The sequence below is a fragment of the Microtus pennsylvanicus genome, chromosome 6 (genome assembly GCF_037038515.1).
Source record: "Microtus pennsylvanicus isolate mMicPen1 chromosome 6, mMicPen1.hap1, whole genome shotgun sequence".
In the NCBI taxonomy this organism is placed as follows: Eukaryota; Metazoa; Chordata; class Mammalia; order Rodentia; family Cricetidae; genus Microtus; species Microtus pennsylvanicus.
The window spans coordinates 1,707,989-1,726,809 of record NC_134584.1 but is presented as its reverse complement, the minus strand read 5'-3'; the positions used below and the strand labels follow the sequence as shown (position 1 = coordinate 1,726,809).

The following is an 18,821-nucleotide window of genomic DNA, read 5'->3' as shown; positions in this document are numbered from 1 at the left end:
ACCTAGACTCTGGACCCCCTAGGGCCTGGCTTGGCCATTCTAGGAACTCTTTTCTACCTACTCATGAGGGATCTTGTTTCCAGGTGCCTTGGGCCGGAATATATGCCCCCTGTGAGCCCTCCTTCCTCCCTCTCTGTCTAGGCTCCCTTTGTCTCAGGAAAAACCCAAGCAGGTTTGCATACAGGTGACCTCAGCCAAGATATTCCTAGAACCCAGGCACAGAGTGGGCAGGAGGGTCGTCACACACTAGATTTAGAAGGAATTTCTTCTTCCTTCCTTCCTTTCTTTTATTTGCTTTTTTTTTTTTTTTTTTTGGTTTTTTGAGACAGGGTTTCTCTGTGGTTTTGGAGCCTGTCCTGGAAACTAGCTCTTGTAGACTAGGCCTGCCTCTGCCTCCCGAGTGCTGGGATTAAAGGCCTGCGCCACCACCGCCTGGCTATTTGCTTTTTTTTTCTCTTGTAGGGTTTCTCTTGTAGCCCTGGCTGTTCTGGACTCACTCTGTAAACCAGACTGGCCTCGAACTCAGAGATCCGCCTGCCTCTGCCTCCGGCATACTGGGATTAAAGGCGTGTGCCATCAAGTCCCCCTACCCACTGGGAAGGTTTTCTATTGTTTTGATAGAAGGTCTTACTAAGTAACCCTGGCTGCACAGCAATTCGCTGCGTAGCCCAGGCTGACCTTGGACTCACCAAAATCCGCTTGCCTCTGCCTCTGCCCTGCTGGGATTAAAAATACACGCCCCAGGCTCCAGAGGTATTTCTGAAAGTCCCGTGGCTGAGCAGTTCCACAACTGAGGAAACTGAGTCCCAAACCCGCTTTTCCTTGTACTTGAAGTCAATATAGATCGTGATTGTTCTGAGAACCTCCGCACTTCCCCACTTCCCCCCGCAGAGGTTTATTATTATTTTATGCATACGGGGTTGAGTCTGAAAAAGAGCCACGTCTTCTTATGGGGTATCAACTGAGTTCGGGGTACGTGTGATCATACCCCAAAGATTCAGGGGGTGTGCCAGAAGGGCCATACGGGCCAGAGATTAAAAGGCACAAAGATGAGACACATATACCCAGCCTCAGCTAGGGCGCCTCCCCCAATCCCTCCGGTTCTCTTGGCAAGCAAAATGGGGGGCACAAAGGAGCCAGCCTGGAGCTCCAGGGGGTTTGGCGGGTGCAGGCGGAGCAATGGGCGGGGGCGCTGACGTCAGACCCGGGCTCGGGCGCCGGCGGCGGCCGCCCCGCCACATCCTGGTGGCCGCTGCACGCAGCAGCCGAAGCCCGAGCGAAAGCACTGAGCGACTGGGACAGCAGCCGCGGCCACCTGGAGCGTCGGCCAGTGGGTGGGGAACATGCAGCGGCCTTGAGCGCGCACGGAGGGGCGCCCAGGATGGAGCTGAGCCTAGAGAGCCTCGGGGGGCTGCACGGGGTGACACACGCTCAAGCTGGCGAGCTGCTGAGTCCCGGCCACGCGCGCTCCGCTGCGGCCCAACACCGAAGCCTGGTGGCATCGGGACGCCCAGGCCTGGTGGCGGGCATGGCTAGCCTGCTGGACGGTGGTGGCGCAGGGGGCGGGGGCGCCGGGGGCGCGGGAACTGCAGGGGCCGCGGGTGGTGGCCCTGACTTCCGTGGGGAGCTGGCTGGTCCCCTGCACCCGGCCATGGGTATGGCGTGCGAGGGCCCAGGTTTGGGTGGCACCTACACCACGCTCACGCCCTTGCAGCACCTGCCGCCGCTGGCCGCTGTAGCCGACAAGTTCCACCAGCACGCGGTGGCCGGGGCGCACGGAGGCCACCCGCACGCGCACCCTCACCCGGCCACCGCGCCGCCACCGCCCCCTCCGCAGCGCCTGGCGGCCAGCGTGAGCGGCAGCTTCACCCTTATGCGCGACGAGCGGGCGGCGCTGGCCTCGGTGGGCCACCTCTACGGGCCCTACGGCAAGGAGCTGCCCACCATGGGGTCGCCACTGTCGCCGCTGCCCAGCGCGCTGCCCCCGGCTCTGCACAGCGCCCCGCAGCCGCCACCGCCTCCTCCGCCGCCGCTCGCCGCTTACGGGGCTCCGGGCCACCTGGCCGGGGACAAACTACTGCCACCCGCAGCCTTCGAGCCACACGCCACGTTGCTGGGACGCGCGGAGGACGCGCTGGCCCGAGGGCTTCCTGGAGGCGGCGGCGGCGCGGGAGGCGGCGGGGCGGCTGGCGGGGCGGCCGCGGGTTTGCTGGCTCCGCTGGGCGGGTTGGCCGCGGCTGGGGCTCACGGGCCTCACTCAGGTGGTGGTGGCCCCGGAGGGGGCGGTGGCGCCGGCGGAGGTGGCAGCGGCCCGGGAGCCGGCGCCGCAGCCGAAGAGATCAACACCAAAGAGGTGGCCCAGCGCATCACCGCCGAGCTGAAGCGCTACAGCATCCCGCAGGCCATCTTCGCGCAGCGCATCCTGTGCCGCTCGCAGGGCACCCTCTCCGACCTGCTGCGCAACCCCAAGCCTTGGAGCAAGCTCAAGTCCGGTCGCGAGACCTTCCGCAGGATGTGGAAGTGGCTGCAGGAGCCCGAGTTCCAGCGCATGTCTGCGCTGCGCCTGGCAGGTAGGGACGAGGGCCCCAGAGGCTTGGCCCTGGGGGGACACACTTGGCTTCGGGTGAGGAGCTGACTATCTAGGGCCCCTGGAGAGTGAGTCTCGGTCGGCTGGTGGGGGGTTCCCCTGGCCTAGGATTCTGACCTCGGGTCTGCACCGCCAAGATCGCACCGTCGTCGCCTTCCCTGGTCTTGGGGGACTGTGTAGGGTGTCTGGTGTCTTTGGGGGACTTGTAGGTGTCTAGTATCTTTGGCGCTAAACTAAAACAGCCCTCGCGTAGACCCGTGTGTGCGCGCGCGCGCGTGGCACACTCCTTCGGTTCCTGATCCAGTGTGTCCCCCGCGACCAGAAGGTGCCACTCCCCTCCTCATAGCCACCCTGCAAGAGGCCCCACCGGCGCCTCCCTGCACCCAGTCAAAAAGCGCCGGGTGGCTGACTATGCTTAACCAAGGCCTGGCCACCGCTTGGCCCCCAGCCCCAGTACCGATCTCTCTTCCTGTGTAGCTCAACCCCTGCCACCGATCGATCCGCTAGTCCCCTCTCCCTCCCCCCTCTGGCTGCTGGCAAAGGTCATTTGAGATGGGGGGAGGGGCGACCCATGGGACCCTGGGTTCCGTGGCATCCAGCAGAGGCCTTCACACCCGCGGTGGCTCCCCGGGCCTTGCTGTCCTTGGTTTCTCTGTCCCCTTCCTACTTCTCTCCATCCACCGGGACAAATGGCAGTCGCTCTCTTTGGACCGGCGCTCATGTTCCCAGTCCATTCTCTCTTTATTCTTTCCTTCCCTCGTGTCTTGCCTGAGACTCTCCCACACAGGCACACCAGCCAGCCCCTGGGGAGCCCGTTGTCTCCTCCTTTGGTCTAATCTATCTGCTCCTACCCTATCTGTGAGTGTGTGTGTGTCTAGTACCCTACATCCCGTGTGTTTGCGGGGTCTAGGCAGAGCGTGGTGAGGAGGGAGCTGTGTACCCCGTTCTAGGGACAATAGCGGTTTCCAGAGAGTCATCGATCCCTCTGCACACAAACACAGAGAGGGGCGGGGCAGCCGGGGCTCGGTAAGGCGCCCCTGAGGCAGGAGCAAGCCAGCTAGCGGAGCACCAGGTTGACTGTATCCCCAGGCCACCCTGCAAGCATGGGGGGGGGTGCGGGGCGGTGCAGAGAAGCAGGAATACTGGGTGGTACAGGGTGGGTAGAAGCCGACCTGGTTGAAGCCTTAGACACCTGCTCCTGTCCCAACATTCCAAGCCCTGAGCCTCCTAGCCTCCTGCAGCCAGCCTCAGTTTCCCCCTCCGTGTGATGACTACTTGAGATCGGTAGGTAGGCAGGCGAGAAACACAGGTTTATCTGAAGGGTCCCGTTGCTGGTGACCTAACTGGGATAATGACACGTCTCAACACACAGCCCCTCTTCTTCACCTCACTGATAGTCCTCAAGTGGGATCGCCAGGGACCAGTGCAGTCAGGGCCACAAGCTTCTGGGTGACTGTCACCACATTCTGTGTTCTGTAACAGGGACACTCCCTGCCCTGCACCCTTCAGCGGCCATGCTGGTCAAGGTAGTGTTTCAGTTGGTCTTTCGTGGACACCATACAAAAGGCAACCACACCGCAGGTGCCTTGGGACATCTCTTGGGTGCAGGGTCCCGGAGCCTTAGGTCTAAATTCACATCAACACCAAGGCCACTGGCCCTCTGTGTTATTACGGACAGGAAACTGAGGCTAGACTCGTCCTTTCTTGTGCTGCTACGGTGACCGACGTCTCCTTCTCGGGGACTGTATCATGTGAGGTGCTGGACGCTGAGCACACGCGGGGAGCACACTGTTGCAGATAATGAAGATGGTAGACCTGGCCTATTCCAGACCTACCTTAGGGTCCACACTCTGGCACTGCAGCCAGAAGTGGCAGCCAGCCCAACCAGGGTCATTAGGTCCCAGTCTTTAGTTCTGGTCCTTGCACAAATGGAAAGCAGTTAAGTGGCGGTAAATTGTGCTGTTTAGCAGGTGGGGGAGGCGCCAGGCAAGTCCCTTCAACATACTGTGTTTTGGTGACAGCCCGAGGCCTGCAGGTGTCCCCACACCAGTGCCAGACCGGGAGCATCAGCCCCTTGTGTGTCTACTTGGGGCAAAATCGGACCTTGGCTTCCATGAGCCCATGAGGGAAATTCTCCTTGCAAGTCACAGCCTCACTAGGAAAACATTGTCCCCAATGCTACCAACCTAAGAGTATCCTGCAAAGCAAAAAACAGTGAAAGGGATGGTGTGGGGACAGGGTGTGGAGGGGAGATGATAGAGGATGGATGAATGGATGGATAGATAGATAAATGATTGATGGGCGGATAGATGGATGGACGGATGGATAGATAGACAGACAGACAGATGATAGATAGATGGATGGATAGATGGATGGACAGATGGATAGATAGATGATTGATAGATAGGCAGATGGATGGACGGATGGACAGAAAGACAGAGTAGAGAGAGATGAAGAAGAAATGAAAGGTGGAAGAGAAGAGAGAGAAAATAGAGAGGAAAAGAGAAAGAGATGGAGAGAAATGAGTCAAAGAGAGAGGGAGAAAGAGAGAGGTGAGTTGGAGAGACAGAGAAAATATAGAGGGATGGAGAGAGGGAAAGAGACCAAAGCAGAAAGAAACAAAAAGAAAGACTGGAGACAAAGAAAGGGAGGAGCCATGGCTCCGAAGGTGGCTGAGCTCAAGCCGGGGTCCCCTGGCTGCTCCTGCCCCCCAGCTCCAGGAAAGCATCACAGCCTTCCCTTTCCTCATTTGGAGACCACTGAGGGTCATTCCTTTCTTTGTCCTTCCCAGGTAACACAGCAAAGAGCCCCAGAATCCCATCCCTACCTCAGTGTGCATTGTTCCCCCCAAGCCTCAGTTTCCCCAACGTAAAATATCCATTGTGTGTATGGGGGGAGCTACTGGGGTCCAGGCTCTGGCCCCCTAAACATTTTTTCCCACCTCAGAGTCCCCTCTCTGAGCTGCGCTCCCCCCCCCCCCCCGCAGATACCCCAGCAACAGTGACTGTGACTATCAGAGCCAGCTGGGGGAGGGGAGGCTCCTGGCGGGTGGGGCGGTCGATGAATTCGAATTACCGTCTGTGATTCATCACCGTGCAGGTCGATAGCCTCCGCCGGCTTCAAATATTGTTTAAATTGCAACTCTGGACTGAAAAAAATTCTTTTTTTTTGTAACTGATCAGAAAAAAATATACATATATAATAAGACATTCAAAGAAGGGGACAGGAATTCACACACACACTCAGGCACACACACCACAAACCATACACATCACACACTCACCATATGCATGCACACATACATGCACGCACCCCCCCCACAAACCATACACATACATGCACGCACACACACACTTGCATGCACACACCACAAACCATACACAACATACACACGCCATACATACACATACCATACGCACACTCTGTATACACATGCATGAACACACACCACACCACCATACTTACACATAGACACACACACCCTCCCTTCTTCAGCCTCTGCCTTAGGTCGCTACACACTGGGAAGGGAAATAGAACCTGCATGTGGACAGGTGGGAAGAGCATGGAGAAGTTGAGGCAGGAAATGATGGTGGATCTGTGGGGTGCTTGATTCTCTGGGGGGCCACAGGGGGCTGGGGCAGAGGCAGCTGGCTGGCAGAAAGGCCTGCGACCCAAGGAGATGGGCCCAGCTGCGGGGTCCCTTGTGTACCGAGGGAGGCGTGAGACAGGGTTTCCTGGTAATCCTGGCTGGCTGAGGCTGACCCTGAACTCTTGATCCTCCCTCTGGCCGACACCTCCTGAGTGCTGGGTGACAGGCATATGCCATCATATCTGGTTTATGTGGCACTGGGCTGGGCCTAGGACCCCATGCGGGTGAGGCCAGGACTCTCCCCACTGAGCTACAGTCCTGCCTCTCTTTCTTAAAGGCCAGGAGTCCTTGTGTAAACATCAGATGCTCTGAATGACAGACACCCCCACACACAGGAGGTTCCGCCCCTGCAGGGGTTAGAAAGACTGTTTTGAAGGCTGTATTCACCTCTGTCTCATCCTTGACCGATTCTAGACAAAGGTCTTAGCCTCGGTTTCCTAATCTGAGAAATGGGAACAATCAAGCGCCTGAGAGAGCAGCAGGGACTCTGGGAAGGTACCGGGTGGGTGGGTGGCACAAGCCCACATGGGGAAAAAGTGAAGACACTATTTGGGCTGTGGTGGCACACTCTGATACCAGCACGTGGGAGGCAGAGGCAGGCAGATCTCTGTGAGTTCGAGGCCAGCCTGGTCTACGGAGCGAGTTCCAGGACAGGCTCTAAAGTTACAGAGAAACCCTGTCTGGAAAAACAACAACAACAAAAGTGGAGCCATTGCAGGTGCCACACCGAGAATACCCGGCAGCTGGAGGCCATGTCCCCAGGGCAGACCATTCCCAAGCGGATGCTCAGGATAAGGACCTGCTGACCGGCTAGTTCCCCCGAAGATTGCAATGGAAAGATTTACAACTTCTCACAGCGCTGAGACCAAGGCCTCCTCAGCACGCTAACACCTGACCACGCCCCCAGCCCCTCACTGGGGATTGTGGGAGGGGCTTCACACTGACCACGCCCCCATCCCCTCACTGGGAAAGACATGGTCCTTTATGGAGCAGTACCTGGTAGTCCTTGACACACCAAGCAATCACAGTGGTTTTGAGGCCTGTGTTTGGCCTCCAGCTCTCACGAAGGTGACAGTATCCCAGGCACTGGTGAGTTGTTCTGGAACACAGGAACACACAAACTCATGCGTGCGCACGCCTGCCCGCTCACACTCACATGCACACACTGCCCAGGAGTCCTCAGAGACCCTCAGGGGAGAAGGAAGGCTTTGACTCAACTGGACACTGTAACTTCCTGTCCCCTCCTGATGCCAGTGTCTGAGGCCAAGTTCACACCTTCCTTCAGACCCAATGGCCACTTCCTGTGACCACACCAGAGTCTGGTAGACAGAAGGTAGACAATTGACCCCGTGACTGCTTGGCAAGAGGCTGGGCTAACTTGACGGGGAGTTTACATGGCTCAGTGGGGAAAGGCGAGGTCTGAGGACTTGGGGTCAATCCTGGGGACCCACATGGTGGGAGAGAACCCACTCCTACGAGTTTGTGATCCCAACCACATTCATATACACACAAAACAAAATGTAGTTTTAGCTGAGCGGAGGTGGCTGATGCCTTTAATCCCAGTGCTCAGGATGCTGAGGCAGGAGGATCTCTGTGAGTTCGAGGACAGCCTGGTCTATAAAGTGGGTTCCAGGACAGTCAGAACTACACAGAGAAACCCTGTCTCAGAAAACAAAACAACAACAAAAAGAACAGAAAAACTTAAGCCCCTTTCAACTAAATTCCTCACCTGAACTAAGGCCCTGTAGATCCCCTATCAGCTACTCCCTGTCCAACCTGAAGCACAAACGACCATTTTCTCCCAGCTCATCCCTTGGCTGCACTCCCCACCGGGCCAGAGCCCCTAAGTTGCTTGAGGCATCTTCCCGGACAGCCTTTCTCCTGCAGCTCCCTCAGTCCTCCCTGAGAACAGGGCTGGCGCAGGACAGGTGAGGAACAAAAGCCAGGAGGCAGCGAAGTCGGGGAGGCTGCCGGAAGCTGGCCGGCCCCCGCGGCCCCTTTGTATTAGCCGGCACACAGCCTGCTTTAACCAGGGAGTTCAAGCTGGTTTGAATCAAGTTTTTAATTAAAAATAGGCCGTGATCAATACCCTAGGCTGTGCTGGAGGGGGGAAGGGCGGGGCTGGGCCCGGAGAGGGGTGGTGAATGAGAGGTTCCCGTGATCCTGAGGCTGCTCTGTGACACCTGTGGCCGCAGTTTCCCCTAGGCAAAGTGACCCGGACCCTCCCTCATCTGGGAGCCCTGCCAGTGGAGACAGCGGCGAGATTTACAGAATTATGGCCACGTTGAAGAACCACAGAGAGAAAGAGAACCGGCTAAAGAGGCGGCATGAGGTCCCTGGTGTGGACACCCCAGGGGAAGAGGCCTGGGGACCCTGTGCTGTTGGGGTACAGGATTATTCAACTTGAGACACTGTGCCCAGGCTGCCAGTAGGCGATCCATGCCTCCGTTTACACCCAGACGCCCCCTCTGAGACGGTGCCCCCTACTCTGAGTCGGCGTCCCCCCCCCAAGTCCAAAGCCCTGGGCGCCTCCCCACGTCCAGAGCCTGGGGCGTCCCCCACATCCAGAGCCTGGGGCGACCCCTCAACACCGCCCTGCGGCCGTGGGGAAGTCGCAGCTCTGGAGCCCGGAAAGCCAAGGCAGTTAAGGCACTGACTGAGCAGAGAGCCTGGGGATCCCCGCTGCTGGGAGGGGGCACAGCCCTCCAGCCTACCCTCCTCCCTGCTGCACCTGCCCTTCCTCCTCCCTTTGGCTGGGCCGCACAAATCTCTCAAAAGTAATTACGATTTGTTTTTGAGAGAGTCTCCTATAGCCCAAGCCCTAACCCTAACCTTAAACTCCACCTCAGTGCAGCTGAAGATGAACTCTCGGCATGCGCCTTATTATTATTATTATTTTACTTTTCCGGATTCTGCAGGGTCCCGATGGATGCTCAGCTGGGCAGCTTCCTAGGTTTCCCCAGGGCCCACTCGTCCACACCCTGCCACCCGCCCGTGGCTTCTCACTGCTGGGCTCCAGCCGGTCCACAATAAGGTGTTTGAAAACTGTGGCCACCCTTGGGTGCCAGGACGTACTTCCGGGGACGCGGAGCCCTTATCAGTGGATTAATTCACAAACAATTGATCTGCTCATTCACTGCCCAGCCTGTTCTGGGTCAGCTTTTCTCTGTCTTCCTAGTCACCTGTTTCCTTTCCAGCCATCTTTTTCTAATTCTTCTCCCAGCTGCCACCTTGCCTCCTGCAAATGACTCTTTAAACGGCAGAGCTCAGCCTGGCGCGGTGGCACAGGCCTGTCAGCTTTGGGGAGACCAAAGGATGGCCGGGAGTTCTAGGCTAGCCTGGGATACAGGAGCGAGAACATATATATAAATGTGTGTATATATACAGATATGTGTGCATACATGTATGTGCGTACATACATATATGTGTACGTGTATGTGTGTACATGCATATGTGTGTTTGCGTACATGTGTGTATATATGTGTGTGTGTGTGTATCCAAGTTTTGGGCGGTGTGCTCTTCGCTGACTTGGTTTACCCCTGGCTGCCCCCGGTGGGTGACCCCGCCCTGTGACCCTTCAGCTCCCAAGTGCCCCTCATCCTGGAGGGGCAGGCCAGGTGGGTGTGGACTGTTGGTTCCAGATAAGACTGAAAAATGGAGCCCTTAAAACCCTTTGGAAGGGAGGGAGTGGGAGAACACAGGGAGGGCAGGCCTGCGGGAGGGCGGTGGGACAGACTGAGGTGCCTCAAGGGCCTTTCTAACCGCCCTGGGGACTTGTGACCCTGGCAGAGTCGCCCGCCAGGCTGGGAGGGTGGGGGGAGCGCAGCCCGGATGGGCTGAGTCACCGTGACGAGGAGGGATCCTTGGTCCCAACATCTGCCCCCACCCTGCAGCTAATGGTGGGGCAGGACTTGTCGCCAAGGAAACCGGCCATCATCCCAGCCAGAGACCAGGCTGGTATTGAGTTGTCCACTGCAGGAGTGTGGGGAGGGAACAGGCACGCCACTGCTGCTGCTCACAGCCTTGGTGGGTGTGGGTGAGAGTGATTCGGGGCACCTGTGGGGCACGGCGTACATGGGGGCCTGGAAAGGGACACCTGCTTGCTTTAAAAAAAAACAAACTGGATTATGAGGCAGGGTCTCATGTAGCCCAGGCAGGCCCCCAATTCCCTAAGTAGCCAAGGATAGACCTTGAACTGATTTGTCTGTGTCTTCCTCTCCAAGACTGAGAGGAGACCAGACAGGCATGCGCCACTGTTTTATTTAATGCTGGGAATGGAACCAGGGCTTCATGAAGGCTGGGCAACCACTCTTCCCACTGAGCCCCAGCCCTGGGACCAGATTTTACAGCGATGGAACCAAAGCTTTGCAGGCAGCGACAGAAAGGGATTCCTGGGGCAGGGGCCAATGCGGCTGGGCTTTGGGGTGCGTAGGAGCTGTCTAGTCAGTTCCTGCGGCTCCTAAGGGAAGATCCCAGAAAGCTGGCGAGTGTGAGACCTTGCTAATAACGGGTCCTCATGGCAACATGAGAAATGAGACCCAGGTCTCACCTCTTCTCAGACACAGCCCCCCTGTGAATCTGGGGGGCCTCTTCCCCAATTCATTAAATATTTTTCTGCCACTGCCTAGCAATGGAAAAAAGGGAGTCCTGCCTGGGAACCCCAGAACAGCCATGCGTCGGACCTGGACCTGGGGTGATCTGTGCACCCTAATGTCTCTAGAAAAACAAGAAACCCAGGCACCCTCCGTGCAAATCCAGGATTCTAAGCAGATTCCCCCCAAAACTCCAAGGTATTCCTCCAGGACACAACCCGAAAGACGGGGGCGGCTTCCCTCTGCTGGACACAATGGGAACTGCAAGACGATGGGCGAGGTGGATGGGCACACGAATGAATGAATGAATGAATGTAAGGTTTAAAGCCAGGGAGTGGAGGCACTTGGTCCTATTCTGTGTTCTGTAGACACAGCAACAGGAGATGCTGGGCCGGTCTAGCCTAACCTACAAGCTCCAAGTCCAAATGAGAGAGCCTGTCTCAAAAAATAAGGTGAGGGGCTGGAGAGTAGGCTCCCTGGCTAAGAGCACTCGTGGAGGGGGTGGGTGGATGAATGGATGGGTGGGTGGATGGATAGATGGATGGATGGATGGATGGTGGGTAGAATTTAAAAGCTGGGGCTATTGATGCTCTCCTCACCTTGCTGGCTCCAGTTGTGCCCTCGTCCAGGGATGAGCACCTGGTCTCCTGTGAGCACGGTAGCACAGTCAGGTCCAGAGGAGCCTCCCGCGAGAGTGGCCCCTTCCGTCCATCCTCCTGCTCTACCGTGACCAAATCTATGTGCATATATATGGGGCTCAGGATGGAAACCAGGGCTTCACCACGCAGCAGCTTGCATTGACAGTCAGTTTTAAATGTCCCTTTGCAGCAACCCAGGACCACGTGGGAGGGAGTCTCAGTGGAGGACCGTGTGAATCAGGGTGGCTGTGGACCAGTCTTGAGGCAAACTCTTTGTGTTTTATCGCTGTCCTTTGTTTGAGTTAGGGTCTCTGTTAGTCCTTGCTGTCCTGGAATTCGGTCTGCAGACCAGGCTGGCCTCAAACTCAAACCAGCCTCTGCCTCCTGAGTGCTAGGATTAAAGGCGTGCGCCACCACTACCGGCAATGGGATTGTCTCTGTCCTTAGGTGGGAAGACCTGTCCTTTGTGAATACCAACAGTCACCGGGTTTGGGTCCTGGACTGTGGAGATGCCTCAGTGTTTAAGAGCACCTGGTACTCCTCCAAAGACAGGGATTCGTTCCCAGATCCCACACCAGGCAGCTGCCTGTAACTCCAGTTCCAGGGGAATCTGATGCCCCCTTCTGGCCGGGGCAGGCATTGCACCTACATATGCCCATGTGTGTACGTGCGCGCACAAATCTAAAAAAATAAAAATTTAAACACAAAGAGTGGAAAAAGGCATTGGAGCACAAGCAGCTTGCAAGCTGAGTAGTCATGAACTCGTTTCCCCCTCGAGTTTATTTTTCTCAGGGTACTTTATTACAGCCATAGAAATGAACCGCAGAGCCCGTGCCTCAGCGCCTAGGCTCGGTGCGTCGCGCATGCGCACGTGAGGTCAGAGGGCTACCTGAATCCCTAGCCACCTTGTTTATTTCTATTTGATACATTTGAGTATTTTGCCCGCATGCATGTCTGTGCACCACATGTGTTGCTGGCCCCATCGGGGGTTAGAGAGGATGTCAGGTCACTGGACACTTACGGTTTGATCATGGTTCCTGTGAATGCTGCCCTTGGCTGAGTCGCATGGGCTGTTAGGATTGCCTTTATCTTTCTTTCTTTCTCCCTTCCTTCCTTCCTTCCTTCCTTCCTTCCTTCCTTCCTTCCTTCCTTCCTTCCTTTCTTCCTTCCTTCCTTCCTTTCTTTCCTATAGATTATAGCTTTTTTTTAAAGATTTATTTATTACGTATACAGTGTTCTGCCTGCATGTATTCCTGCAGGCCAGAAGAGGGCACCAGATCTCATTACAGATGGTTGTGAGCCTCCTTGGGGCTGCTGGGAATTGAACCTGGGTGTTCAGGAAGAGCAGCTCCTAACCTCTGAGCCGTCTCTCCCGTTCAGGATCGCATTTCTTCTTGTAAAACTCTCTGCAGACCCTGGAGTCACTTGGAGCCATGCCAATTCCCTCGACAACTCCCAAACAAGATCCAAAGCCAACTCATTAAGACTTTTGGAAATAGGGGCTGGTGAGGTTAAGAGCACTGACTGCTCTTCCAGAGGATCCAGATTCAATCCCCAGCACCCACATGGCAGCTCACACCTGTCTGTAACTCCAGTTCCAGGGTTTCTGACACCCTCACATAGACACACATGCAGGTAAACCAATGATCATAAAATAAAAATAAATTTAAAATAACTTATGCCAGGCCATGGTGGCACACACCTTTAATTTAAAGATCTGTTTTGTTTAGGTTTTGGGTTTTGGGTTTTTCAAGACAGGGTTTCTTTGTGTAGCCCTGGCTATCCTTGAACTTCCTCTGTAGACCAGGATGGAACTCAGATCTATCCACCTGCCTCTGCCTTCCTAACTGCTTGGATTTAGGGGGTGTGCCACCATTGCCTGGCTCTTATTTTAAATTATGTGTATGAGCGTGTCTCTGTGTGTGCCAGTTCTAACCAAGGCCAGAAGAGGGAGGAGGCTCTCCAGAGCGTCCGTTACAGATCTGGAGCGCTGGCTGAGACCTGGACTCGGGTCCCTGAGAGAGCAACAAGTGCCGCCTCCAGCTCTGACCCTGACATTTTTTTTCTCCTAGATTCTGAGCCCCCCAAAGCCATCCTGATTCTGGATGTTTCCAAGGCACTTGCCTTTCCTTTTGGGAAGCTTTAGGACATGTCTGTCTGTTCCCAGAGATGTGTCTGTCTGTGTCTTGTCTACTCGTGTTATTCAGTCCTGGAGTCTTCCTTACAAAGGCCACTCCAGGGGGCAAGGGTTCATCACCAGGGAAAGAGAGGCTGTAGGCGTTCGGGGAGACACTCACACCACATCCACAGCCAGAAGTCAGGGAACGCACGCATGCTGAGACTCAGCTCACTTTCCACCATCAGCTAGGATCCAGCCTAGGGGCCGGGCCACCCATAGAGGGCAGGTGTCATGCCCCCCCCCCCCCGACAAACCAAGACACTCAGCTCCTAGGTGATTCTAGGGTCTGTCGATCTGACATTACTTTAACCATCAGGCCTATATATTTACATTTTATCTTATTTATTACTGTTGTGGTGTGTGTGGATACACCGGTCATGGTGCACAGACAGAGCTCAGAGAACATCGTTCTAGGGTTGCTTTTCTTCTGCTACCTCTGTGCAAGTTCCAAGGACTGAACTCTGGTCACTAGGCCTGGGTGGCAAGTTCTTTCACCCTCTGAGGTATGGCCCTCTTTCCTCCCTTAGCCGATCATCTGTTTCATCTGGTTGTGAGTGTCATTGAGAGCGGATGACAAACATGCTAACTCCAATGTGTAGGCCTTCTACCTCAGAGCCACACTCCCAGCCCCCTCCCTGGGGGTTCTAGGGTAGCAGAAGACAAGGGCCGCGAACTCAGTGTCATCTGCTCCTGAGGGGGTCAGGTCTGTGTCTTGCTTGCTGAGACTTGAGGCCTAGAGTCAACCGTCTCACTGTCAGGAGTCCCATCCTGTCCCCAACAGTCTCCAGGTGGGATAGCACGGCAGGGGGCTATGCCCTCCGCACCTGCATCCACAGTCTTTGGGGAAGAGGTCATGTTGGGATCGCGACTGTAATGGAAGGATTGGCAGTAGGAAGATGGGACTGGTCACCCCGGGAGAGAGGCTTTGCTGGAGGGGGTGACTGTGACATGCTTGTGTTGATTAGATGCATTGCTTGGCTCCGTCCTCCGTTTGTGGCTGCCTATCTCCCACCCTGGTCCTGTTCACACTGCTAACGACCCTTCTCTTCCTTCTTCTCCCCTTCTTTTTCTCCATCCTCTGAACCTTTCTGATGTGCGCCCTCTGCGACCTGACCAACCCTCCTTCTCTGTGTTCCCTGACTCGGCCTGGCTCCTGTACCCTGCGCCTCCCTGGCCCTGGTACTCTGATCCGCTTCCCTTCCCTTCCTGGGTGACCCACGCCCCCTTCCTCCCTATGTCCCTTCATCCTGCCCTGGCCCCGTGCTCGGGTCCCCGTCCCCTCACCCCCCCCTCGTGGTGTACTCCCTCGCCCCTGTCCCTCCTACAGCCTGCAAGCGCAAGGAGCAGGATCAACAGAAGGACAGGGCTCTACAGCCCAAGAAACAGCGGCTGGTGTTCACCGACCTGCAGCGCCGCACGCTGATCGCCATCTTCAAGGAAAACAAGCGGCCGTCCAAGGAGATGCAGGCCACCATCTCACAGCAGCTGGGCCTGGAGCTCAACACCGTCAGCAACTTCTTCATGAACGCCCGACGCCGCTGCATGAACCGCTGGGCTGAGGAGCCGGGTGCCACTCCGGGCACCGCGACAGCCACTGCCACCTTCTCCAAAGCCTGAGCCTTCCACTCCCCACCCCCACCCCAGCCCCAGGGAATCGCACACCCCAGCCCCGGGCATGGGGACCCCTCCCCCACCCAGCCAAAGGAAATCCCACCCACCCCCAGGGGACAGGGACCCACCCGAGCCCCCTTCAGTTTTGGACACTAAAGGGACCTCGAGGGAAGAGTGGGTCAAGAATCAAGCACACCTTACAAACAAAACCCGGGTACTTAAAAAAAAAATTAAATAGAGAACCTTTCCTTCCCAGATCCCAGACCTCCTCAAAAGGGGGAAAGCAGACAACTGCCTGTTTCTCCGCCCCCCCCCCCCTTCTCCTCCAGGCCAGGTCTCTGTCCCCTTGCCCCTTCCCAGGAACTGAGACTCGTCCCAAGTGGCCAAAAACCGACAATAAGCCGGATCCTTACAGCACCCATCCCCAAACCTTGCTCCAAACCAAGCCCTCTCTCCGGGCAGGAAAGCTCCTCACCGCGGAGACCCTGGCCGCCACCCCCACCTCAGCGGCCTGCAAATTCTGTGCCAACAGTCCCCTGCCTTAAGCCGGGGAGGGGAGCTACGAGAGCCCCCTGTCTCCAAGGAGACAGTGGCAGATGTGGAGATGAGGGTCGCCATGGCCGCCTCGCCTCAGCGCCCCTGGTTGAGTTCGCTATGAGCACCTTGCTACGTGAAGAAAGCTACACAGGGAACAATGTCACCAGAAAGCAAAAAACGACACCCCGGATCTTGGGGGCACATCAGAGTCTCCAGATCCGGGGGTGCCTTGGATGCAAAGCTCTGGAAATCTCTGGAACTCGTCGCCTGGTTTCTGGTTGCTTGGGGGTGCACATCTGGGCACCCCACACACCAGAGGACATTCGGGGGTAAGCCTCGCCTTGGTGACGCCTCTCTCAGAGGAGGAAGTGGAAAACTGCTCGCTCCGTTGTTTTGCCAAAAAATGTACAATGGGGAAGGGTCAGAAGCAAGGGGGCACCCCCACCCCGCTGCTCAGTCCTCCCCTCGCCTGGGAGCCAGATCCAGAAGGCTGCCTCTCCCCCTCCCCCTCTGGGGGTTCAAGATCCTGGGAACTACTCTCTTCTGAACCCTATCCCATGGCTGCTCCCAGGAAGGGCGCACCTTCAGTTTCCCTAGAGAATGCAAGAGACCTTTCTAGTGAGAAGAAGAAAAGGAACCTCCCATCCTGTAAAGGCTACCTCACTGAGTCCATGCTGTGATTCAAATATCACGTCTGATACCAAAGATTCCCCCATTCCCCCACCCCCCAAGGGTTTGTGCTGGAAGCCAGGGTGTCCCCATCCTCACTCCATGGCTGTCCCCACCCGAGAGAGAGAGAGAGAGAGAGAGAGAGAGAGAGAGAGGGGGGGGGGGGGGGAGGGAGAGAGAGAGAGAGAGAGAGAGAGACAAGAGGACAGCGAGGTCGGTGAGTGCCTTTTTATTGAACCAAAGATGTGTGTAGAGAGTCCTCTGTCCTAAATGACTGGCTGCTTTCCCATGGAAGCAACTTGGATGGATGCTTCTAGAACCTTCTGGTGTGAGGCAGAATGCTCAGAGTGAAAAGAGCCCCCCCTTCCCACTCAGCAAGAGACAGGTCTCCCCCCCACAGACACACTGAGACACGCACACACCAAACACACACACACACACACACACAATCATCCAGAACTCTAGTTCCGAAGGACTCAGCGCCCTCTTCTGGTCCTCCCAGGCACCTGCACTCTCACACACCCATACACGATTAAAAATAAAATATGGGTTTTTTTTGTTTGTTTGAGACAGGGTTTCCCTGTGTAGCCCTGGCTGTCATGGAACTCAATCTGTAGACCAGTCTGGCTTTTAACTCAGAGATCCGCCTGCCTCTGCCTCCTGAGTGCTGGGATTAAAGGTGTGAGCTACCATGGCCCAGCTAAAAGTAAATCTTTTAAAACACACCCGTTAGCTCCCATCTGTGGGGACTCAGGCGCCCCTCCCACCTGCACTAGCACTGAGTCCTCCCCTTCCCTGGCTCCCACACTTGTGATGCAGGGGAATAGACAAAGCCTGGTGTGGTGGTCACAACTTTAATGCCAGCATTCAGGAGGCAGAGGCAGGAGGAACTCTGAGTTCACATAGTAAGACCCTGCCTCAAAAGATCTATGACTCAAGTTAGAAAAGACCAATATATGTGTGCATCTGCATCTGTACGTTTGAGGGCAAGGTCTTGCTCTGCAGCCAAGGCTACTGTCCAGGCTGAGCGCCCCTCCCCAGCCTCCTGAAGACTAAGACCACAAGCCTGTGGCAGCAATCAGACTGAGTTTTGTTTTTCTCTTTGTCTTTTTCTTTTTTGCTTCCCTTTTTCTTTTGTTTCTGGTGGTGATGGGGTTGGAATCTAGGAGCTAGTATATTCTAGGCAAGTATTCACCCTTGACCACACCCCAGCCCCTCTACCTCCTGACCAGGCCCCAACCCACACTGGGGGATTCTAGGTGGGGCTCCACCCGAGCCACCAATGGAACCTTCCAAATACCATCACACACACACACACACACGCATGCACGCACGCACATCAGGACCCTATCCAGGCCCTGATGGGCCTCCATCCTTCCACTTTGCCCCACACACCTTCTGGTCCTTCCCTACCAAAGATCTTTCCTACAGAGGGAGCCCACAGTCCAGCACAATTCCTTCTAGCCTTTGACAATTCTCTCTGAAATACCTCAAAATATTTAATGTATAGTTTATGTGCTAAAAACAAAACAAACAAAAAAAAAACCTTAGCTAGTTTTGGGAACATGTGACTTGAAGCTTTATACTGTTAAATTATAATTTTGAAAATAATGGCATGTTTATCTCTGATCGGTTCCGTGGGAGACGCACTGAATGTCAGGGCAGCGAAGCCGGTGGTCCCTGTGAGGGCGAGGGGGGACCGGTGGCCTTCACAGATTTCCTATGTACAAGAGTCTCTTAGGAAAGAGAGAAGGGCGTGCTCCGTGGCTGAACCTCTCCCTGGCTTCTTCTGTTTCCTTGTTTTATGGAGTTGAGTCTTCTAAGAGTATTTATGATTCTATGTGTTCCGTGTTCAAATGTAATTTAAGAAAAAAAATAAGAAAAAATGAAAACCAAAAAGGTGATGGAATTTGATTCATGTCTCATATATTCTGATGACGAAACGTGGAGGGGGTATCGCGTTATCATTGGCCCTGTCCCAGGACCCTCTGCTTACGGGCCCACTCCACCGCACTGGCAAGACCCTGAGTTAGAGAGGGCTTCTGGAGCAAGCCAGACCTGAGCACCATGGCCATTGCTTCCCCTCCTCCGATCCGGCCAGCTGTGTGTCCATCCTGGTGGAGAGAGGGCCATCGCTTCCCCTCCTTCTCCATTGCACCTGGGGACCCCTTCCCCCACCCAGGTGGGGTTCACTTGAGCACAAACTTCCCACAACTAAGAAATTTGTGAGTGTAGTCAAGAAGCTTGGGTGCACCCCAACTTCCCCAGATGCAAAAGGCCTTTCAGAAACCCAGTCACCTGTCCTCAGACGCTCTCAGCTTCCCCAGCATGGGTAGTACCTTTCTGAACTCACGTGGGG

The 18,821-nt window shown here is 55.7% G+C and overlaps 1 protein-coding gene across 1 annotated transcript; it reads left to right on the top strand.

The window, feature by feature from the left end:
* Positions 1 to 1,381: 1,381 nt before the first annotated feature.
* On the top strand, positions 1,382 to 15,262 carry Onecut3 (one cut homeobox 3). The gene is made up of 2 exons (XM_075977770.1): positions 1,382 to 2,570; positions 14,973 to 15,262. The coding sequence occupies exons 1-2, from the start codon at positions 1,382 to 1,384 to the stop codon at positions 15,260 to 15,262; spliced, it is 1,479 nt and encodes a 492-aa protein (XP_075833885.1).
* The last annotated feature ends 3,559 nt before the right edge of the window (positions 15,263 to 18,821 follow it).